Genomic DNA, 23,770 nt, shown 5'->3' with positions numbered 1-23,770 from the left:
CTGGTTAGTGTCACCCCCCCCCCCCGTTAGTGTCACCTCCCTTGGTTAGTGCCACACCCACCCCGGTTAGTGTCACACCCCCCCCCCCCTTAGTGTCCACCACCCCCCGGTTAGTGTCACACCCCCTGTTAGTGTCACACCCTCCTTGGTTAGTGTCACCTCCCTTGGTTAGTGTCACCCCCCCGGTTAGTGTCACACCCCCCCCCGGTTAGTGCCACCCCCCCGGTTAGTGTCACACCCCCCCGTTAGTGTCACCCCACCGCGTTAGTGTCACCTCCCTTGGTTAGTGTCGCCCCCCCCAGTTAGTGTCACACCCCCTGTTAGTGTCACCTCCCTGCCGGTTAGTGCTCACACACACACACCCCCCCTCGTTAGTGTCACACCCTCCCGGTTAGTGTCACCTCCCTTGGTTAGTGTCACCCCCCCCGGTTAGTGTTCACACCCCCCCCCCCCTCCGGTTAGTGTCACCCCCCCTTGTTAGTGTCACCTCCCTTGGGTTAGTGTCGCCCCCCCCAGTTAGTGTCACCCCCCCGGTTAGTGTCACCCCCTGCCAGTTAGTGTCACACACAGACCCACCCCCCCGGTTAGTGTCACACCCTGCTGGTTAGTGTCACACCCTGCTGGTTAGTATCACCTCCCTTGGTTAATGTCACCTCCCGCCCCCCGGTTAGTGTCACCACCCCTGATTACTGTCACACCTCTTGGTAGTGTCACCTCCCTTGGTTAGTGTCACCCCCCCTGGTTAGTGTCACCTCCCCTTCCATGTTAATGTCACATCCCTTCCTGGTTAGTGTCACGCTCCCTGGTTAGTGTCACCCGCCCTGGTTAGTGTCACCCCCTTTGTTTGTGTTCCTCCCCCCCCAGTTAGTGTCACCTCCCCTGCTCGGTGTCACCACCCCTGGGCACTGTCACCCCCCCCCCCCCCAAGCATGGTGCCACCTCCCCTCCTTGGTGCCACCCCCCCCGGTCAGTGTCACCACCTTCACCCCACTCAGGGTCACCCCTCCCCCCGTCACCCCCACCTCTGCTGTCACCCCCCCATTTGGGCACTGTCACCCCACTCCCCTGTTGCTGTCACCACCCCCTTGATCACTGTCACCCGCCCCCCCGCTGCTGTCACCATCCCACCTGGTGGCTGTCACCCCCCTGTCCCCCCCACCCTGGGCCCTGTCACCCCTTGTTGTCCCCATCACTGTGGCCTCCATCATCCCTGTGTCCCCATCACCCCCGTGTCCCCATCACCGTGGCCTCTGTCACCCCCCATCCTCCTCACCATGGGCTCTGTCACCCCTTGTGTCCCCATCACCCCTGCGTCCCCATCACCGTGGCCTCTGTCACCCCCCATCCTCCTCACCACGGGCTCTGTCACCCCTTGTGTCCCCATCACCCCCGTGTCCCCATCACCGTGGCCTCTATCACCCCCCTGTCCCCACCCCTCTGGGCCCTGTCACCCCTTGTTGTCCCCATCCCCCTGGGCTCTGTCACTCGCCTGTACCCATCACCATGTCCCCATCACCCCCATGTCCCCATCACCCCCCTGTCCCCATCACCATGTCCCCATCACCCCCATGTCCCCATCACCCCCCTGTCCCCATCACCATGTCCCCATCACCCCCATGTCCCCATCACCCCCCTGTCCCCATCACCATGTCCCCATCACCCCCCTGTCCCCATCACCCCCCTGTCCCCATCACCATGTCCCCATCACCCCCATGTCCCCATCACCCCGCTGTCCCCATCACCATGTCCCCATCACCCCCATGTCCCCACACCCGTGGCCTCTGTCACCCTCTCCGTGCCCCCATCACTGTGTCCTCTGTCACCCCCCTGTCCCCATCACCATGGTCTCTGTCACCCCTGTGTCCCCACCCCTGTGGCCTCTGTCACCCCCCTGTCCCCGTGTCCCCCCCACGGGCCGTGACCCGAGCCATGACTCACGCTGTTCCACTGTCACCCTCTGCCCTGCACTCTGTCACCCGTGGGTGCTGTGCCCGCCTGTCCCCCCCGTCCCAGCCGTGGTGACAACGTCCCAGCCGTGGTGACACTGTCCCCCGGGGGGGACATGGCAGGTGCCACCACCGGGGCTGCTTTGCCTGTGGCTTTTCAGCCTCCCCGGGGGGGGGACGAGAATAGAGACGAGTCCTGGCACAGGGGACAGGGTGGCTCCTTGGGGACACAGCTGTGCCTTGGTGGTGACACCACGCTGCTGAGGCCACCAGGCCGGGTCACAGCCGTAACGGTCGGTGCTGGCGTGAGGCACAACCCCATAGCAGCCATCAGAGAGTCCACACGATGTTATCAATTGGGTTTGGTTTTTCTTCTTTGTCCCACAGGGTGAGGACATCGCTGCCCCAGGGAGGGGACAGGGGACAATCGTGGTACTGTGGGGACATCAATGGCTTGCAGAGGGGACATCACAGCCCTGGAGAGGGGACCCATGGCCTGGTGGGGACATCACAGCCCTGGAGAAGTGACCCATGGTCTGGTGGGGACATTGGTGGCTTGGGGATGACACCAGGGACTTGTGGTCTGGTGAGGACACCACTGGCTTGGAGATGGCACCAGCAACTTGTGGTCTGGTGGGGACATTGTTGGCTTGGGGGTGGCACCAGGGACTCGTGAGGACATGGCTGGCTTGGAGATGGGACCAGGGACTCGTGGGGTCATCGTTGGCTAGGAGAGGGCACCAGGGACTCATGGTCTGGTGGGAACATCGTTGGCTTGTAGATGGGACCAGGGACTCGTGGTCTGGTGGGGATGTGTGGAGACAGTCAGGGACATCATTGGCTTGGGGGTGGCACCAGGGACTTGTGGGGACATCGTTGGCTTGGGAATGGTACCAGGGACTTGTGGTCTGGTGGGGACATCACTGGCTTGGAGATGGGACCAGGGACTCATGGTCTGGTGGGGACATCATTGGCTTGGAGAGGGGACCAGGACTCATGTTCTGGTGGGGACATCGTTGGCTTCAGGGTGGCACCAGGGACTCGTGGGGACATCGTTGGCTTGGGGATGGCACCAGGGACTCATGGTCTGGTGGGGACATCACTGGCTTGGGAATGGGACCAGGGACTCATGGTCTGGTGGGGACATGTGGAGACAGTCAGGGATATTGGTGGCTTGGGGATGGGACCAAGGTCTCGTGGGGACATCGTTGGCTTGGAGAGGACACCAGGCACTCATGGTTGGGTGGGGACATCATTGGCTTGGTGGTGGCACCAGGGACTCGTGGGGACATCATTGGCTTGGGGATGGGACCAGGGACTCGTGGGGACATCTTGGCTTGGGGATGGCACCAGGGACTCGTGGGGACATCTTGGCTTGGGGACGTCACCAGGGACTCGTGGGGACGTCGTTGCCTTGGGGATGGGACCAGGGACTTGTGGGGACATCATTGGGTTGGGGATGGCACCAGGGACTCATGGGGACATCTTGGCTTGGGGACGGCACCAGGGACTCGTGGGGACGTCATTGCCTTGGGGATGGGACCAGGGACTCGTGGCGACATCGTTGGGTTGGGGACGGCACCAGGGGCTCGTGGGGACATCATTGGGTTGGGGATGGCACCAGGGACTCGTGGGGACGTCATTGCCTTGGGGATGGGACCAGGGACTCGTGAGGACATCATTAGCTTGGGGACAGCACCAGGGACTCGTGGTCTGGTGGGAACATCGTTGGCTTGGTGAGGACACCCACGCTGAGGAGGAGGAGACCCATGTTCTGGTGATGAGCCCCATGTTGTGGTGAGACCATTCCTGGCTTGGGGAGGGTCCCCGAGGCCCCTGTGGTGACACGCGTGTCCCGTGGCGCGTCCGGTGGCTCACGGCACCGGTTGGCTCAGGCCGGGGTTGTGCAGGATGAAGCGGCACAGCCCGGGCAGGCGCCGGTAGCCCAGGCCCTCCTGCAGACGTTGCATGGGGACGTTGCCCGTGGCCGTGTGGCCGAAGGAAGGGAACCCGCGGGCGTGCAGCCTTCGTGCCGTGATGGCCAAGGCGGCTCGCATGTAACCGCGGCGCCGGTGGGCGCGCAGGGTGTAACCGTGAGCCCCGGTGCCGAAGTGGTCGGTGAGGACCCAGCAGACGGGGTGCAGGCTCTCGTCCTGGAGGCACAGGTGGGGCAGGCGGCTCAGCGTCTCCGCCAGGTACTGGCGGCTTCGGGGGGTCCCCCCGTACGGCCACGTCTCCGCCAGCAGCTCCGCGTGCGCCACGCTCAGCGAGCCCAGGCGGATGGTGGGGGGCAGCCTGAGGAGATAAGGGGGGGTGTCAGAGGGCGGTTTGGGGGTGCTGAGTGGGGCGGGAGGGGCGCGGGGTGCTCACTGCGGCTCGGGGATGGAGCTGGGATCGGGGTGCAGGTAGGTGTAGAACTCCAAGATGTCCAGCTCGATGCCCTTGGTGGCCGCCAGCGCCTGCGAGGTGGTGGCCACGCCGTCCTGCAGGCCTGGGGGGCAGCGGAGTTGGGGGGGGGGGTATGATTCCTCAGCACCCCCATTCCTCACCTGGTGCCCCCCCCTGCCACCTTCACCCCCCTGTTCTGACCCCAGTGACCCCATTCCCATCCCTGACCCCCCCTATTCCTGTTCCCAGTGCTCCCAGTGACCCCTTGACCCCCCCCTTTCTGACCCCAGTGCTCCCAGTGACCCCATTCCTACCCCTGACACCCCATGCCTGTCCCCAGTGCTCCCAGTGACCCCGTTCCCACCCCTACCCCCCCCTTTCTGACCCCAGTGCTCCCAGTGACCCCATTCCTACCCCTGACACCCCATGCCTGTCCCCAGTGCTCCCAGTGACCCCGTTCCCACCCCTACCCCCCCCTTTCTGACCCCAGTGCTCCCAGTAACCCCGTTCCCACACCTGGACCCCCCCCCTTTCTGACCCCAGTGCTCCCAGTGACCCCATTCCCACCCCTACCCCCCCCTTTCTGACCCCAGTGCTCCCAGTAACCCCGTTCCCACACCTGGACCCCCCCCTTTCTGACCCCAGTGCTCCCAGTGACCCCGTTCCCACCCCTGACACCCCCTTTCTGACCCCAGTGCTCCCAGTGACCCCATTCCCACCCTACCCCCTCCCCTTTCTGACCCCAGTGCTCCCAGTAACCCCGTTCCCACACCTGGACCCCCCCCTTTCTGACCCCAGTGCTCCCAGTGACCCCATTCCCACCCCTACCCCCCCCTTTCTGACCCCAGTGCTCCCAGTAACCCCGTTCCCACACCTGGACCCCCCCCCCTTTCTGACCCCAGTGCTCCCAGTGACCCCATTCCTGCTCCCAGTGACCCCCATCCCTGTCCCCAGTTCTCCTCTTGCTGACACCAGTGCCTCCCCAGCACCCCTAATTCTTTCCACCAGTGCCTCCCAGTCCCTCACTCCAGTATCACCAGTGCCTTTCCCTGTACCCCATTCTCCCAGTAACCCCAATCCCTTCCACCAGTGCCTCCCAGTCCCTCATTCCAGTATCACCAATGCCTTTCCCTGTACCCCATTCTCCCAGTAACCCCAATCCCTTCCACCAGTGCCTCCCAGTCCCTCATTCCAGTATCACCAATGCCTTTCCCTGTGCCCCATTCTCCCAGTAACCCCAATCCCTCACTCCAGTATCACCAATGCCTTTCCCTGTACCCCATTCTCCCAGTAACCCCAATCCCTTCCACCAGTGCCTCCCAGTCCCTCACTCCAGTATCACCAACATCTCTTTCCCCATGTCCCACACTCCGAACGTGCCCAACTCCCATTCCCAGCGTGCACGACCCCTGCTCCCAGTGCCTCCCAGTGCCTCCCAGTGCCCCCCAGTGCCTCCCAGTGCCCCGGCACCGATGATGTGGAAGGCCGAGTCCCAGCGGAGGCAGCCGGGGGTGTCCAGCAGCGCTCGGTAGGCCCCCAAGTCGCGGTAGAAGGCGGCGTGTGTGTTCCTGTAGGAGTCATCCACCGGCATCTGGGGGGCACCCATGGGTGACGGAGCCTCGGGGACACGGGGACACCCCCCCCCCCCCCAAAATGTCCCCTCCGGCCACCTCTCCGCTCTGTCGCGCCAACACGGCGCCGAAGTCGGGCCACGTGTCCACGGCCACCTCCATCTCACCAGGGTTCCCCCGGTTCATGTGCATCACCGCCCCGTACACCTGGGGGGGAGCGGTCACACCTGGGGGGGGCAGGTAGAGGTGCAGGGGGGGCAGGTAGGGGTGCAGGGGGGCAGGTATGGGTGCGAGGGGGGCAGGTAGGGGTGTGAGGGGGCAGGTAGGGGTGCAGGGGGGCGGGTAGGGGTGCAGGGGGGCAGGTAGGGGTGTGAGGGGGCAGGTAGGGGTGCAGGGGGGCAGGTATGGGTGCGAGGGGGGCAGGTAGAGGTGTGAGGGGGCAGGTATGGGTGCAGGGGGCAGGTAGGGGTGTGAGGGGGCAGGTATGGGTGCAGGGGGGCAGGTATGGGTGCAGGGGGCAGGTATGGGTGCAGGGGGCAGGTAGGGGTGTGAGGGGGCAGGTATGGGTGCAGGGGGGCAGGTAGGGGTGTGAGGGGGCAGGTAGGGGTGCAGGGGGGGGCAGGTATGGTGTGAGGGGGCAGGTATGGGTGTGAGGGGGCAGGTAGGGGTGCAGGGGGGCAAGTAGGGGTCCAGGGGACAGGTATGGGTGCAGGGGGGCAGGTAGGGGTATGAGGGGGCAGGTAGGGGTGCAGGGGGCAGGTAGGGGTGTGAGGGGGCAGGTAGGGGTGCAGGGGGGCAGGTAGGGGTGTGAGGGGGGCAGGTAGGGGTGTAAGGGGGGCAGGTAGGGGTGTGAGGGGGCAGGTGGGGGTGCAGGGGGGCAGGTATGGGTGCAGGGGGGCAGATCTGGGCATGGAGGGGCAGATCTGGGTCCCTGGTGGGGGGGACTTTGGGGTCCCTGGTGGGGTGACAGTGGGGTGCATGGTGGAGGTGACATTGGGGTCCCTGGTGGGGGTGGCAGTGGGGTCCCTGGTGGGGGTGACAGCGGGGTCCCTGGTGGGGGTGGCAGTGGGGTCCATGGTGGGGATGGCAGTGGGGTCCCTGGTGGGGATGACAGTGGGGTCCATGGTGGGGGTGGCAGTGGGGTCCCTAGCAGGGGTGACAGCGGGGTCCCCGTCACCGGCAGCGAGAGCGGGAGGCTCCTCCTCAGCGCGGCCTCCAGGCTCTGCAGCTTGGCTGGACACGTCAGGATCTGCATGGTCCTGCCGAGAGACCCCACAGTGACGCGGGGACAGGACCCCCCATGTCCCCATCCCTGTCCCCATCCCGTCCCCACACTCACCCTGCACCGGCTGGGAGTCCTGGGGGGCTGTGGGGCAGGAGTTGAAACCAGCAGGTCCCTGCTGCTCTGGGGCTGGCGATGACGCTGGTGGGGCCCAAGGTGCCACGCGCTGTCACGGGCCGGCGAGTGTCCCCTGCCTGGGGGGCAGCGGGCAGGGTCCACCCCGCGTGCTGGGCTGGGCGCTCAACCGGGACAGCCGGCCCCATGGATCCAGGGGGTCACCACGTGCTGCATGGATCCACGGGGTCACCATGTGCTGCATGGATCCATGGGGTCACCACGTGCCACACCGATCCATGGGGTAACCACATGCTGCACGGATCCAGGTGGTCACCACATGCCGCACAGATCCAGGGGGTCACCATGTACCGCATGGGTCCCTGATGTTCTCACGTGCCCAATGGATTCTTGGTGTCACCATAAGCTCTATGGATCCTCAGTGTCACCATGTGCCCCACAGATCCAGGTGGTCACCACGTGCCCAATGGATCCTTGGTGTCACCATGTGCCCCACGGATCCTCAAGGTCACCATGTGCCCCACAGATCTTCAAGATCACCATGTGTCCCACAGATCCTTGGTGTCACCATGTGTCCCACAGATCCTTGATGTTCCCATGTGCCCAATGGGTTCTCGGTGTCACCCTGTGCCCCACAGATCCTTGGTGTCACCATGTGCCCCACAGATCCTTGATGTCACCATGTGCCCCACAGATCCTTGATGTTCCCATGTGCCCAATGGATTCTCGGTGTCACCATGTGCCCCACAGATCCTCAAGGTCACCATGTGCCCCACAGATCCTTGATGTTCCCACGTACCCAATGGATTCTCGCTGTCACCATGTGCCCCGCAGATCCTTGGTATCACCATGTGCCCCACAGATCCTTGATGTTCCCATGTGCCCCATGGATCCTTGGTGTCACCATGTGCCCCACAGATCCTTGGTGTCACCATATGCCCCACAGATCCTCGGTGTCACCATGTGCCCCACAGATCCTTGATGTTCCCATGTGCCCAATGGGTTCTCGGTGTCACCATGTGCCCCATGGATCCTCAAGGTCACCATGTGCCCCACAGATCCTTGATGTCACCATATGCCCCACAGATCCTTGATGTTCCCATGTGCCCAATGGGTTCTTGGTGTCACCATGTGCCCCAAAGATCCTCAAGGCCACCATGTGCCCCACGGAACCTTGATGTTCCCACGTGCCCGATGGAGTGCGCTCAGGCGTTGTCATGGCTCCCCGTTCACCCTGGTCCCTACTGATGGCGCCTCAGTGTCCTCGTGCCCCGTCGCCGCTGGAGAAAGGCTTTTATTCGTTCATACAAGAATAGATCTTCTGCAATAAATACCCCAATAAATAACATCTCCAATAAATAAACACTCAGACGCAGCGGGACCCCCCCTCCGGGGGCAGCCGGGGGCGGGGCTTGGGCGAGGGGGCGGGGCTTATTGCTGCTGGTGGGCGGGGTTAACCCTATGCTGGCAGGGGATTGGTCCTTTGAGGGTGGGAGGGGGCACCTTGGTGGCATCAACCCCTGCCCTGTTGGTGGTGGGGACGTGGCTTTGGTGGCACTCGGGGGTCAGGATGCCGTATCTCAAGGGGCTTTGGTGATGGAAAGGAGACACGGGTGGCTTTGGTTGCACTTGGGTGTCGGGACCCCGTTTCTCAAGGGACGTTGGTGATGGTGGGAGGATGTGAGTGGCTTTGGTGGCACTTTGGGGTCAGGATACCCCTCCCTTAAGGCACAGGATGGTGGCAGAAGGGCTGTGGGGTGGCTTTGGTGGCAATTTGGGGGTCAGGAGCCCCATCTCTAGAGGCACAGCAAGGTCATAGTCAGGATGCGGGGTGGCTGTGGTGGCACTTTGGGGTCAGGGGACCCATCTCTCAAGGCACAGAGAGGTGACAGGGGTGGCTTTGGTGGCGCTTGGAGTGAGGAATCTCATCCCACAAGGCACGGAGAGGTGACAGGGGTGGCTTTGGTGGCACTTGGAGTGAGGAATCTCATCCCACAAGGCACGGAGAGGTGACAGGGGTGGCTTTGGTGGCACTTGGAGTGAGGAATCTCATCCCACAAGGCACGGAGAGGTGACAGGGGTGGCTTTGGTGGCACTTGGGGTGAGGAATCTCATCCCACAAGGCACGGAGAGGTGACAGGGGTGGCTTTGGTGGCACTTGGAGTGAGGAATCTCATCCCACAAGGCACGGAGAGGTGACAGGGGTGGCTTTGGTGGCACTTGGGGTGAGGAATCTCATCCCACAAGGCACGGAGAGGTGACAGGGGTGGCTTTGGTGGCACTTGGAGTGAGGAATCTCATCCCACAAGGCACGGAGAGGTGACAGGGGTGGCTTTGGTGGCACTTGGAGTGAGGAATCTCATCCCACAAGGCACGGAGAGGTGACAGGGGTGGCTTTGGTGGCGCTTGGAGTGAGGAATCTCATCCCACAAGGCACGGAGAGGTGACAGGGGTGGCTTTGGTGGCGCTTGGAGTGAGGAATCTCATCCCACAAGGCACGGAGAGGTGACAGGGGTGCCTTTGGTGGCACCTGGAGTGAGGAATCTCATCCCACAAGGCATGGAGAGGTGACAGGGGTGGCTTTGGTGGCACTTGGGGTGAGGAATCTCATCCCACAAGGCACGGAGAGGTGACAGGGGTGGCTTTGGTGGCACTTGGAGTGAGGACCCCCATCCCACAAGGCACGGAGAGGTGAGGCTGGGGACGTGGTGGCCCATCAGGGGTCCCGGCGAGGTGGTGCGGACGCCGGGGTCAGGGAGGGGTTGTTCAGAAGCCCCTCGCCTCCAGGCGCAGCGTGACCACGGCCGGCGGCACCTTCTTCTTGAGGCGGTTGAAGTCCTTGGCCGAGCGCCACAGCCAGGTCTGCAGCTCCTTCAGCAGCCAGAAGTCATCCATCTTCTTCAAGAAGTCATTGGGAGCCACGCTGGTGCCGGGGGGCGCGGGGGGCCCCGCGGGGCCGGCGGGCAAGGGGTAGCCCAAGGAGGACATGACGCCGGCGATGCTGAGCACCAACCCTTGGAGGCTGGAGCAGAAGTGGCCGAGGCGGTGGCGCAGCTCGGCGGTGCCCGCCTGCCCGTCCAGCGCCCGCAGGTAGCAGAGGAGGCGGCTGTAGGCGCGGTAGTTGGCGGCCAGGCGGGCGTTGTCGGTCAAGCCGCGCCACAGGTCCAAGTCCACCGTGGCGCTGGGCACCCTCTCGGCGCGCGCCAGCCGCGGGGGGTTGAAGTCGGGCTCGTTGAACGGGGGGCCCAGGTAGTTCAGCTGCGAGGGACGGGGTGGCCGTCAGCCGCAGGGGACCGTGAGGGGCTGTCCCCCTCGGCCCCAGCCTCCGTGGACCCGCGCCTGCCACGTCCCATGCCCACCACGCCCGCCATGCCCTCAGCCTCCACATCCCACTCTTCCCAAGCCTTCGTGCTCCAAGTTCCCATGCTCACCATGTCCCCAGTCTCCATGTCCCCCATATCCATGTCCCCCACTCTTTCCAGCTCTCCACATGCCCCTCTTCCCAGCTCTCCGTGTTCCCCATCTCCACGTCCTCCACATCCCAGCTCTCCCCATTCCACATGTCCATGTTCCCAGCTCTCCAAGTTCCCCATCTCCACGTCCTCCACATCCCAGCTCTCTCCGTTCCACATGTCCATGTCCCCTCCTTCCCAGCTCTCCACATCCCAGGTCTCCACGTTCCACATGTCCATGTCCCTTCCTTCCCAGCTCTTCACGTCCCCCACATCCCAGGTCTCCATATCCCACAGGTCCATGTCCCCCTCTTCCCAGCTCTCCACGTCCCCCTCTTTCCAGCTCTCCATGTTCCACATGTCCATGTCCCCCTCTTCCCAGCCCTCCATGTCCCCCATCTCCACGTCCCCCTCTTTCCAGCTCTCCATGTTCCACCTGTCCATGTCCCCTCCTTCTCAGCTCTCCACATCCCCCACATCCCAGGTCTCCATGTCCCACACGTCCATGTCCCCCTCTTCCCAGCCCTCCATGTCCCCCATCTCCACATCCCCCTCTTTCCAGCTCTCCATGTTCCACATGTCCATGTCCCCTCCTTCTCAGCTCTCCACATCCCCCACATCCCAGGTCTCCATGTCCCACATGTCCATGTCCCCCTCTTCCCAGCTCTCCATGTCCCCCATCTCCACGTCCTCCACGTCCCAGCTCTCCCCGTTCCACATGTCCATGTCCCCTCCTTCCCAGCTCTCCATATCTCCTGTGTCTCCCTCTTCCCAGCTCTCCATGTCCCCCATCTCCACGTCCCCCACATCCCAGCTCTCCATGTCCCCCATCTCCACGTCCCCCATATCCCAGCTCTCCATGTCCCCTCCTTCCCAGCTCTCCATGTCCTCCATCTCCACGTCCTCCACATCCCAGCTCTCCATGTCCCCTCCTTCCCAGCTCTCCATATCTCCTGTGTCTCCCTCTTCCCAGCTCTCCACGTTCAGTGTCTCCATGCACCCACCATGTCCCACGACCCCCAGGTGGACATGCCCACCGTGTCCAGGTCCCGTGTCCCCCAGGCTCACACACCCACCCTGTCCCATGTCCCCAGGTGGATGTACCCACCACGTCCCAGGTCTCCACGTCCCCAGGTCTCCACGCCCACCACGTCCCAGAAAAAGCTTGTTCCCCAGACGGACAAGCTCACCAGGCAGACATGCCCACCACGTTCCTGGTCTCCATGATCTCCATCCCACCCATGCCCCCACCCTCTACATCCCACAGAACCCCCATTCTCCCCACTCCCACAGCTCCAGCCCCATGGCACCTCGTGTGCTGGCACCATGAGGGCTGAGCCAGCGGCATTGGGGGCAAGTCAGGGCAGAGACGGGCAGGAGAGGTGGTTAACTGCAACCCTTCCTGCACCCTGGGCTGAGAGGGGGGGCCCAGGAGACGCCCTGCACCCCAAGGGCCCCCACCCTCAGCCGATGAGACATTTCCGTGGCCGCCGGCAAGGGTGCAACCTTGGCCAGTGGAATGGGCTCAACCTTGGCCACCGGCATGGGCGCGACCTTGGCCACCAGGGAGCCTGGATGAGCTGGGGCATTGAATCATGGAATGGGTTGGGTTGGAAAGGATCTCAAACCCATCCAGTTCCAACCCCAGGGACACCTCCCACTGCATCGGGGGCTCCAAGCCCCATCCAAACTAGCCTTGAACCCCTCCAGGGATGGGGCAGCCACCACTGCTCTGGGCAACCTGGGCCAGGGCCTCCCCACCCTCCCAGCAAAACGTTTCTCCCTGAGATCTCATCTCAATCTCCCCTCTTTCAGCTCCAAAAAAGCCTCCCCACAGCCTTCTCTTCTCCAGGCTCAACAACCCCAACTCTCTCCTCGCACAGGAGGTTCTCCAGCCCTCGGATCATCTCCGTGGCCTCCTCTGCACTCGCTCCACCAGCTCCGTGTCCTCCCTGTGCTGAGGATCCAGAACTGGACTCGGGGCTCCAGGTGGGTCTCCCCGAGCGGAGCAGAGGGGCAGGATCCCCTCCCTCCCTGCTGCTCCCACCGCTCTGGTTGGTTTCTGGGCTGTGGGCACACGTTGCCGCAACTCCTGCAGGAGACGGGCGTGGGGAGGACGGGCAGGGGACACCCCCCGGTGCCATGGGGCACGGTGGCATCAGCACAGGCGGGGAGGGTTTGGGGGGCCCCCTACTCACGTAGGTGCCGGCGAGGGTGCGGAGCTGGTGCTCCAGGTAGCGGGTGAGGTCGTAGGTCTTCTGGATGGACTGGCCAGGCCCCAGCTCCTCGGTGCAGTTGAGGGCGGGCAGCGCCGGCAGGTTGCAGAGCGCCGCGCACAGGAAGGTGAAGATCCCCCAAGAGTCTCCTGTGGGGACACGGCACCTCAGGACGGGGCACGGAGTTGGGGGGCCACCTCCTCCCACCGCTGGGACCCCCTCCGCTCTGTCCTTTGGCCCTAGGGCGGCACTGCTGAGCAGTGGGGAAACTGAGGCACGGAGGGGTACACGTGGGGCGAGGGGCACCCACGCCTGTGACAGAGCAGCTCAGCAGCTTCCCTGGCACGGAGCAGCTCAGCATCTCTGTGGGCACGGAGCAACTCAGCATCTTCCCTGGCACGGAGCAGCTCAGCATCTCTGTGGGCACGGAGCAGCTCAGCACCTTCCCTGGCACGGAGCAGCTCAGCATCTCTGTGGGCACAGAGGAGCTCAGCACCTTCCCTGGCACGGAGCAGCTCAGCATCTCTGTGGGCACGGAGCAGCTCAGCATCTCTGTGGGCACAGAGCAGCTCAACAACTTCCCTGGCACGGAGCAGCCCAGCATCCTCATGAATCCTGGGCAACTCAGCATCTCCAAGGTCACTGAGCAGCTCAGCACCTTCCCCAGCACAGGGCAGCCCAGCATCCTCATGAATCCTGGGCAACTCAGCATCTCCAAGGTCACTGAGCAGCTCAGCACCTTCCCCAGCACAGGGCAGCTCAGCATCCCCATGTACCGGGGGCAGCTCAGCATCCTCAAGGCCACAGAGCAGCTCAGATCCCTCTTGGCACCAGGCAGCTCAGCATCCCTGAGGTCACCGTGCAGCTCAGCATCCCTGAGGTCATCGAGCAGCTCGGATCCCCCCTGGCACCAGGCAGCTCAGCATCCCTGTGGGCACAGGGCAGCTCAGCACCTTCCCCAGCACAGAGCAGCTCAGCATCCCTGTGGGCACAGAGCAGCTCAGCCCCTCCTGGCACCAGGCAGCTCAGCGTCCTCATGAATCCTGGGCACCTCAGCATCCCCAAGGCCACAGAGCAGCTCAGATCTCTCCTGGCACCGGGCACCTCAGCATCCCCGAGGTCACAGGGCAGCTCAGATTCCTCCTGGCACCGTGCAGCTCAACATCCCTGTGGGCACCAGGCAGCTCAGCCCCTCCTGGGCATGGAGCAGCTCAGCATCCCCACGGTGCTGGGCACCTCAGATCCTAGCCCCGAGTGGCTCAGCATCTCCAACCCCATCACCTCACACCTCGGCACGGCCAGGGCAGCGCTGGCCGCCCGGAGCGATGCCGCTGGCACAGCCGCTTCACCGGGGACCCTCTCCTTGCCGCACTGACCCCGCCAGCACCACAAACCCGGGCTCCCCTCCCGCGGGCTGCAGCAACAATCCTTTATATGGTCTGGAGCTCGCACAGCTCGCGGCGTTCCCGCCGGGACGGCACAGCCGGGTTATATTTGGGCACCGTAACTCACCCACCGTCCACGCCGGAGCGCGTCGAGCATCCCACGGGGCTGCTGGTGCCCCCCGCCCCACAGGGACCCCCGGCCGCCCCCATCGAAGGCACCGTGACCCCCCAGGGCGGCCGGGGCGACCTTTGCCGAAGCCTCCGGAAACCGCCAACGGGGTCCCCGTCATCGTCCCTGACGTCAGGGCGGCCTGACGAGCCGCGGCCTCGTTAGCCGGCGGTTCCGCAAAGGTCACGGCCGGCGGCCAGGACGCCGCGGCCAACTGGCACCTCGCGGCATGACGGAGACGGGCTTCCCGGCAACTCCTCCGCCGGGGCTCAGCACCGCAAGCCTCGACGGCGCTCCCGGCGTGGGCAGCCCCGCGGTGCCCTCGCACGTCACCGCTCCCCGTCACCACCGCCGGGAGCCTTGGCGAGGCGGGAGCAGCCAAGCGCCGGTGACGCACGAGGCTCCTCGGGGACCCTCGGGCTGCGGCCGCGCCAGCTCTACCGCGGCGGGCGTGCAAATCCCCTGCGGGCGTGCAACGGGGCGCACGCACCACGGTGCAGCTGAGCCACGCAGGCGCGGGGAATGCCACAGGCACTGGGATGGACCTGGTGGGCGTGCAAGGCGGCAGGCAAGCGTGCAACACGCTGGGTGTGTGCGTGACACACCGTGCAGCTCCGTCACGCAGCACAGAATCATGGAATCATAGAATCACCAGGTTGGAAGAGACGCACCGGATCATCGAGTCCAACCATCCTCATCAATCACTAACCCATGTCCCTCAGCACCTCGTCCACCCGGCCCTTAAACCCCTCCAGGGAAGGGGACTCAACCCCCTCCCTGGGCAGCCTCGGACACTGCCCAATCACCCTTTCCATGAAGAATTTTTTCCTGCTGTCCAGCCTGACCCTCCCCTGGCGGAGCTTGAGGCCATTCCCTCTCGGCCTGTCCCCTGTCCCTTGGGAGAAGAGCCCAGCTCCCTCCTCTCCACAACCTCCTCTCAGGGAGTTGCAGAGAGCAATGAGGTCTCCCCTCAGCCTCCTCTTCTCCAGGCTGAACCCCCTCAGCTCTCTCAGCCGCTCCTCGTATCGGTGCACCGGGCAGCACCACACAGGCGTGCGACGCACCGTGCACGAGCATCGAGCCGCAGTGCTGCCTTGCGTGCAAGCGTGCGAGGGCTGGGTGCCGGGGGGGCCTCGTGCCGTGACTCGCTCCCTCCCCGCGTGTTTGCTTTGGCCGCATCCTCGCTCGCCGCCGGCTCGAGTTTCCAGAGTGGGATTTACACCAGCGCTGGCCCCGCGGCAGCCAAAGCAAACAGAGCCGCGGAGCCAGGGCTGGAGGAGAAGGATGGGGACGGAGGTGTCGGCAGCGAGAGCGAGGAGGAGGAAGATGAGGAAGAACACAGGGAAACAGTGGGTATGGGTGGCCAGCTGGTGGGATGCACAGAGGTGGTGGCGGCACAAGAGCGGCTGTGGCACGGTGGCCATGGCACAACAGTGATGGTCACCACAGCACTGGGGTGATGGTGACCACGGCATAAGGGTGATGGTGACCATGGTACAACCATGACCATGGCACTGGGGTGATGGTGACCATGGTACAACCATGATCATGGCACTGGGGTGATGGTGACCATGGCACAACCATGACCATGGCGCAGGGGTGATGGTGACCATGGCGCAGGGGTGATGGTGACCATGGCACGGCACCGATGGTGGCACACTGGTGGCGGTGCCCCATGGAGCAGCCACTTGCCCTCATCCAGCCCGGTCATGGTGGCTCGGTGCCGGGTGAGGCCTCTGTGGGCACCGGCACAGAGAGCGGCGGCAGGGAGGAGGGAGCCCGGCACAGCTGGATCCCGGTGACGTCGGAAAGGAAGAGCCCGAGGGTTTCAAAACCGGCCCTGGACTCTGGCCAGGACGATCCCAGCCCACGTAAGCAGCTCGCGGTGAGGCTGCCCGGCGTCACCCGCCTGGGCCTGGGGACCCAGGGTGGCAGGGGACCAGGGACCTCCCAGTGCCAGCAGCACCCGGAACACCCACAGTGCTGGTTCTGAGGGGTTGGGGGTGATGGGACATGCTGGTGGTGCCACCAGCAGCACCCAGGGCACCCACAGTTCTGGTTCCAAGGGGCTGGGGGTGATGGGACATGCTGGCAATGCCACCAGCATCACCCAGGACATGCAAAGTCGTGGTACCAAGGAGCTGGGGGTGACAGAACATGATGGAAATGCCACCAGCATCACCCAGGACACCCACAGTGCTGGTTCTGAGGGGCTGAGGATGACGTGATGCAGGGCTGTCCAGTGCTGGCCAGACCTCCTGGCCAGTAGCCCCCTGGCTAGTAGCCGAGGCGGGAGCGTAGCCGCAGCGCCGGGTGAGCTGTTCCCCGGGCATGCTGTGGGCAGAGCCGCCGGGGTCAAGGGCGACCACAAGCCGCTTTCCCGTAACCCTCGTGCGAAGCGGTTCCCAGGGCGGGGGTGGCAGCCGGGAAGGGGGGAGCCCTGGCCCCGGAGCCCCCCGGGCAGCGGATGGAGCTGAGGTGGCCCCACGGCTCCTCACGCCGGATCTGATGGGCCGGTGGCCAACGGCGAGCAGAGCCCTGTCTGCAGCGCTCATTGAAAGCCCAGCTTGGGAGGTCTCGTGGTGGCCAGGCATGAATGCGGCATTGAGGATGAAGGAGCCCTGTCTGTGGGCAAGGAGGGAGCAGGCGGTGGCCACCGTCCTGGCCAGGCTGCCTGCAACCCCAACCAGCGCCGCTTAACCCTTCCCTGCGTGCTGACGAGGCTCCCAGCTCAGCCTCTGCTCATAGAATCACCAGGTTGGAAGAGACCCACCGGATCATCGAGTCCAACCATCCCCATCAATCACTAACCCATGTCCCTCAGCACCTCGTCCACCCGGCCCTTAAACCCCTCCAGGGAAGGGGACTCAACCCCCTCCCTGGGCAGCCTCGGACACTGCCCAATGAGGCTCATCTTAGGGTGGATGATGCCCAAGGGACATCCCATTCCATGCTATCCCACCTCTGTGTTCCCAGGCTGCTGGCATCTAACCCATCCTATTCCATGCCAATCCATCTCATCTCATGCCATCCCATCCCATCTCATCCTATCACATGCTGTGCCATCTCATCCCGTGACGAGCCATTTCATCTCATCCCAGACCATCTCATCCCATCCCATCCCATCTCACAGAATCAGAGAATCACCAGGCTGGAAGAGACCCACCGGCTCATCGAGTCCAACCATCCCCATCAATCACTAACCCATGTCCCTCAGCACCTCGGCCACCCGGCCCTTAAACCCCTCCAGGGAAGGGGACTCAACCCCCTCCCTGGGCAGCCTCGGACACGGACCAATCACCCTTTCTGGGAAATATTTTTTCCTGCTGTCCAGCCTGACCCTCCCCTGGTGGAGCTTGAGGCCATTCCCTCTCGGCCTGTCCCCTGTCCCTTGGGAGAAGAGCCCAGCTCCCTCCTCTCCACAACCTCCTCTCAGGGAGTTGCAGAGAGCAATGAGGTCTCCCCTCAGCCTCCTCTTCTCCAGGCTGAACCCCCCCAGCTCTCTCAGCCGCTCCTCACGGCGCGGAGTGTTTACATCCTGTCTCGTCCGTGTGTTTATAAATGCGGGCGCGCACGGGAGACTCCAGCGAGGCCGTAATTAACGGGGCCTGGATTTCCCATCCGGCTCCAGCCAGCGGCACGAGGGATGGAAACACTCCCGCCGGCGAGGGGGGACGCAGGCCCCTAATCCCAACCAGACCCATCGTCCGGCACGCACCGCCGGCACGGCACCCGGTTCCAGGTGCCCATTTCCCTTCCCACCTCTCCCAGTGTGGGTCATGGATCTCCGTAGCCCCTGAACCCATCGCTGGCCACTCCAGGATGTTCCACCAGCAAGACCAGTAGAGCCAGGGCTGGTCCCTCTCCGGGAGAGCGAGGACACGCGGTGCCAGCCCACGTGGTGCTGCGGAGCCCTGCACGGCACAGCCCTCACCATCTCCTGGCACTTCCAGACCCGCCGGCATCTCCTGCCCAGTAGCCACCACCGGGCCACGGGGACGTTCCGTGGCCAGGTGAGCAGGGCACCAGAAGCTCTACATGGACATGACCAAGGGGAACAGCCAAGTCCTGATGGGAATGGCCATGTCATGATGGGAATGTTCTCCTAGGAATGGCCAAGTCCTAATGGGAAGGGCCGTGTCCTGGTTGGAATGGTCGTGTCCTGGTGGGAATGGTCATGCCCTGATGGGAAGGGCCATGTCTTGATGGGAAGGGCCATGTTCTCCTGGGAATGGCCAAGTCCTGATGGGAATGACCATATTCTCCTGGGAATGGCCATGCCCTTGTTGGAATGGTCATGTCCCAATGGGAATGACCATGTCCTGAAGGGAATGGCCATGTTCTCCTAGCAATAGCCATGTCCTGGTTGGAATGGTCGTGTCCTGATGGGAATGGCCGTGGCCTGATGGGAAGGGCCATGTTCTCCTGGGATGGCCAAGTCCTGATGGGAATGGCCATGTCCTGATGGGAATGGCCGTGACCTGATGGGAATGGCTGTGACCTGATGGGAAGGGCCGTGACCTGATGGGAAGGGCCGTGACCTGATGGGAAGGGCCATGTTCTCCTGGGAATGGCCAAGTCCTGATGGGAACGGCCATGCCCTGATGGGAAGGGCTATGTTCTCCTGGGAATGGCCAAGTCTTGATGGGAATGGCCATGTCCTGGTTGGAATGGTCATGCCCTGATGGGAAGGGCCATGTCCTGCTGCGAATGACCATGTCCTGCAGGGAATGACCATGTCCTGAGGGGAACAACCATGCCGTGGTGCCCAAGCCACCCCACGCCCCACAGCCTTCTGACCAAGCCTTGGCCACCTCCATCACCCAGGGGCCACCCGGGGCCACCGCGCCGGGCTTGCCAGGCCAGCTGCCACCCAGATGTCCCCTCCGCACGTCCCCACGCTGGGGTTGGTGCCGCTGCTGGGACCACGGGCACCGGGGTAACGCGGCGCCACCCGCACGGGAGGCCGGGCAGGTAGAGCGGGGCCAGCCGGGTGATTTATGGAGCTCGGTGCCACTTAGCGGGGCATAAATCATCCCCCAGCGCGGCCCTGTAAGCGGAACCCTCCGCGTTTCCCTTCGGAGGCTGCGCCTAATGCAGCCCAGATGTTCGCCGTCACCGTGCCCTCGCGCCGCCTGCTAAGTGGGGACGGCGACATCGCCGCTGCCGAGCGGCCCCAAGTCCTACCGGGGCCAAAAGGCTCGGTGGCCGCCTCCCGGGGTCACCCCAAAAATGGGAAGCGGGGTCAGGGTGGTCGGTGGCGGCCGAGCTCTCGGTGTGAGACTCGGTGTCCCCTTCCCAGTCCGGTGCCGGCCACCGGCTGGACCCCCCGCCACCGGTTGTGCCACCGGTTGTGCCACCGGTTGTGCCACTGGCTCTCTCGGCCACATCCCCGCGCGCCGGTGGGAAGAGGGAAAGGGAAAAAAGAAGCGATGGAGCCACTGGGGATCCCGGCCTCGCTTTTCCGGTTCCCCGGCGCTCGCTTCGCCCCGTCCTGCGTCACCAAACCCGGCACCGGCCTCGTGTCGCCCCCAAGCTCGATCCCACCGAGCGGGAGCCTCGCGGGGCCCACACGGTTTGTCCTTTTAAGGGGATTTTTCCAGCCTTTTCCCCAGCTTTTCCGGGCGAGGAGCCCCCCGATCCCCGAGCAGCCCCATCGCCTCTCCGGGGACCCCCGCGGCGGTCGCTGGGGTTGAGGGGAACAAAGCCGCTCGCAGCCCTGAGGATGAGTCCCCAGCATTGCCAGCACCTCGAAACTCCCGTTGCCGTCGCCCAGAGGGATCTCGCCCGCTCCGGCGAGGCTATTTTGGAGTCGAGCCCCGAAACGCAGCCTTGGGTAGGAAAAAATGAACTCTTCCTGCCCCCCTCCATCCCGACCACTCGGTTTTTCCTCCCCTCTGTCAGTCGTGGGGTTTAATTCTCCGTGCTCCGCGGCGGTTCCCTCCCTGGTAATCACAAACATGCATGGAAAAGAGGGAAGGAGAGAAAGGGAAAGAGAGGGAAGGGAAAAAAAAACAAAAAAAACCCAAAAAACCAACCCCAACCCCAAACCCTAGAGAGGGGAAAGTCTTAAATCAATCCCAAAGCCAGACAGACGTTTTAATCACATCAAATTAAAATCAGCAGCGGCTCGGAGAGGAAAGAAACCACGGCAGGCAGAGAGCAAGCGGCCCCCAACCCCAGCGCCTCGCTCCTTACCTGAGGGCTCCCCAGCCACATTGAGCATAGTCGGGGTGCAGGGGGGGGTTTGGGGGTGGCGAGAAGAGCCTGGAATCGGGGTTCGGCTCTGGCTGCGAGCGGCCGAGCCCTCCTGCTCGCCTTGGCTCGGGGTTGGGTTGGTTGGGGTTGGGTTTTTTTCCCCCCCCTCCCCAACACGCACCCCTCGCTCCCCCTATTTGTTTTGGTTTGGGTTCGCTCGGGTGTGAGGTGGGAAAAAAAAAAATAAAGTTCTGCGGGTCGGAAAGTTTGGGGGGGGCGAGGGAGCCTTGCTCGCCGCCTTTTCCCCTTTCCACCTCCCTTGATTTGCTCTTTTGATTGGTGTCCAGGAATGCAAGAATAAAAAAAAAAAACGCGAGCTCGCGTACACCCTCTCCAAGCTGCTGCCTCCCTCTCTCTCTCTCTCTCTCTATTCTTTTTTTTTTTTTTTTTTTCCAGAATTCAAGTGTTAAGCAGAACCAGGTTGCTTTCAAGAATGTATTTGATGCAATTGTACACAAGAACAGGCTCCATTCATTCCTTCCCTCTCGTCTGGCCTTTTCCACCCCTCAAAAAGCCTCATTCCCGGGGTCCCGGCACAGGGCAGAGGTGGGGAGGGAAGGGAAAGGGGTTCTGGGGTCCCTGGAGCTGATTCCCGAGGTGATGGGGAGGGAATGGGGTGACTGGGGAGGCTGGAGCCGAGCCCCAAAGTAGTTGGGAGGGAAGGGAATGGGGTGACTGGAGAGGCTGGAGCAGAGCCCCAAAGTGATGGGGAGGGAATGGGGTGACTGGAGAGGCTGGAGCTGAGCCCCGAGGTGATGGGGAGGGAATGGGGTGACTGGGGAGGCTGGAGTTGAGCCCCAAAGGGTTGGGGAGGGAAGGGAAAAGGGATCCTGGGGAGGCTGGAGCTGAGCTCCAAAGCAGTGGGGAGAGAAAGGAATGGGGGTGACTGAGGAGGCTGGAGTTGAGCCCCAAAGCTGTGGGGAGGGATGGGAATGGGGTGACTGGGATTGCTGGAGCTGAGCCCCAAAGCAGTGAGGAAGGAATGGGGTGACTGGGGAGGCTGGAACTGAGCCCCAAAGTAGTTGGGAGGGAAGGGAATGGGGTGACTGGGGAGGCTGGAGTTGAGCCCCGAAGTAGTTGGGAGGGAATGGGGTGACTGGAGAGGCTGGAGCTGAGCCCCAGAAACGGTGGGGAGGGATGGGAATGGGGTTACTGGGGTTCCTGGAGCTGAGCCCCGAGGTGATGGGGAGGGAAAGGGGTTGTGGGGCTCCTGGAGCTGAGCTCCAAAGCGATGGGAAAGGAATGGGGTGACTGGGGAGGCTGGAACCGAGCCCCAGACTGGTGGGAAGGGAATGGGGTGACTGGGGAGGCTGGAGCTGAGCCCCAAGGTGATGTAGAGGGAAAGGGGTGACTGAGGAGGCTGGAGCTGAACCCCAAAGTAGTTGGGAGGGAAGGGAATGAGGTTACTGGGGTTCCTGGAGCCGAGCCCCAAAGCGATGGGGAGGGAATGGGGTGACTGGGAGGCTGGAGTTGAGCCCCAAAGCAGTGGGTAGGGACGGGAATGGAGTTACTGGGATTGCTGGAGCTGAGCCCCAAAATGATGGGGAGGGAAAGGGGTTCTAGGGTTCCTGGAGCTGAGCCCCAAGGTGATGAGGAGGGAAAGGGGTGACTGGGGAGGCTGGAGCCGAGATCTGGTGCTGCAGAAGGAGGTGGGAGGGAAGGAAAGGGGGTTCCTGGGGGGGCCAGAGCTGAGCTGCGGTGCTGCCGAAGGCAACGGAGAGAGAAGGGGAAGGAAAGGATTTCCTGGGGAGGCTGGAGCTGAGCCCCAAGGCAGAGGGGGAGGGAAGAGAATGGGGTTACTGGGGAGGCTGGAGCTGAGCCCCAGGGTGGTGGGAAGGGAAGAGAAAGGAAAGGGGGATCGTGGGGAGGCTGAAGCTGAGCCCCAGGGTGGTGGGAAGGGAAAGGGGGATCCTGGGGAGGCTGGAGTTGAGCCCCAAAGCAGCGGGGAGGAAAGAGAATGGGGTTACTGGAGAGGCTGGAGCTGAGCCCCAAGGCGGTGGGAAGGGAAGGGAAAGGGGGATCCTGGGGATGTTGGAGCTGAGCCCCAAAGCGGTGGGAAGGGAAGGGAAAAGGGATCTTGGGGAGGTTGGAGCTGAGCCCCAAAGTCTTGAGGAGGGAAGGGAAAAGGGATCTTGGGGTGGCCGGAGCTGAGCCCCAAAGTCTTGGGGAGGGAGGGGAAAAGGGATCTTGGGGTGGCTGGAGCTGAGCCCTGGTGCTGCAGAAGGAGGAGAGGAGGGAAGGGGGATCCTGGGGAGGCTGGAGCTGAGCCTCAAAGCGTTGGAGAAGGAAGGGAAAGGGATATCGGAGGGGCTGGAGCTGAGCCCCGAGGCGGTGGGAAGAGAAAGGGGGATCCTGGGGAGGCTGGAGCTGAGCCCCAAGGCTGTGGGAATGGAAGGGAAGGGGAAGGGGGGTCCTGGGGGGGCTGGAGCTGAGCCCCAAGGCAGCGGGATGGAAAGGGAAAGGGGATCCTGGGGAGGCTGGAGCTGAGCCCCAAGGCTGTGGGAATGGAAGGGAAGGGGAAGGGGGATGCCGGGGCGGCTGGAGCTGAGCAGAAGGAGGAGGGCAGGGGGTTCCCGGGGTGCCGCTGCCCCTCTGGGTCCCGGTGCGGGGCTCGGGGGGCGGGGGGGGCTCCTACCTGGTCGCAGCTCCATGCGGGGCAGGCGCGGGGCCGGGGCTCGGGGGCTCGGGGCGGGCAGGGGTCCCGCACACCCATTTGCCGGTCCGGAGCCCTCTCGCCTCTCGCTCTTCTCCTCCAGACGAGCGGAGCCGTCCCGGGGGTGGGGGGGGATAAAGAGGAGGGGGGGGGGTGGTGATGGAGGGGAGGGGGGAGAGAAAAAGGTTGGGGGGGTGGGGGGAGGAAGGGAGGGGTGATGGAGGGGGGGATAAAGGAGGGGAAGGGGGGTCCGGGGAAGGAGGGGAGCGGGGCGAGGCGAGATGCGGCTCCTCTCGCAGGGAGGGAGGAGGGGGGTTTAGGGAGGTGGGGGGGGGGGTTAGGAGGAGGGGGGTGCCAGCCTGTCTGTGTGTGTGT

At 63.7% G+C, this 23,770-nt stretch overlaps 2 protein-coding genes across 3 annotated transcripts; both read right to left on the bottom strand.

Moving 5' to 3' along the window:
* Positions 1 to 3,820: 3,820 nt before the first annotated feature.
* On the bottom strand, positions 3,821 to 7,376 carry GLYATL3 (glycine-N-acyltransferase like 3). Its single transcript, XM_069857088.1, has 6 exons — positions 7,245 to 7,376; positions 7,083 to 7,164; positions 6,005 to 6,112; positions 5,805 to 5,925; positions 4,317 to 4,437; positions 3,821 to 4,241 (listed from the first exon to the last, which is right to left on the bottom strand). Exons 2-6 carry the CDS (start codon positions 7,158 to 7,160, stop codon positions 3,821 to 3,823), a joined length of 849 nt encoding a protein of 282 aa, XP_069713189.1. The 5' UTR covers positions 7,161 to 7,164; positions 7,245 to 7,376.
* Positions 7,377 to 8,540: 1,164 nt separating this feature from the next.
* Positions 8,541 to 23,413, bottom strand: CLCF1 (cardiotrophin like cytokine factor 1). Of its 2 annotated transcripts, none has more exons than XM_069856971.1 (3): positions 23,378 to 23,413; positions 12,913 to 13,079; positions 8,541 to 10,520 (listed from the first exon to the last, which is right to left on the bottom strand). In XM_069856971.1, exons 1-3 carry the CDS (start codon positions 23,391 to 23,393, stop codon positions 10,029 to 10,031), a joined length of 675 nt encoding a protein of 224 aa, XP_069713072.1. In that variant the 5' UTR covers positions 23,394 to 23,413; the 3' UTR covers positions 8,541 to 10,028. The 2 variants fall into 2 exon arrangements, with proteins under 2 accessions (XP_069713072.1, XP_069713071.1); XM_069856970.1 differs by lacking the exon at positions 23,378 to 23,413 and adding an exon at positions 20,683 to 20,976.
* Between the last annotated feature and the right edge of the window lie 357 nt (positions 23,414 to 23,770).

This window comes from Phaenicophaeus curvirostris, chromosome 5 (assembly GCF_032191515.1).
Source record: "Phaenicophaeus curvirostris isolate KB17595 chromosome 5, BPBGC_Pcur_1.0, whole genome shotgun sequence".
NCBI classification, from domain to species: domain Eukaryota; kingdom Metazoa; phylum Chordata; class Aves; order Cuculiformes; family Cuculidae; genus Phaenicophaeus; species Phaenicophaeus curvirostris.
This window is presented reverse-complemented; position numbering and strand designations above follow the sequence as displayed.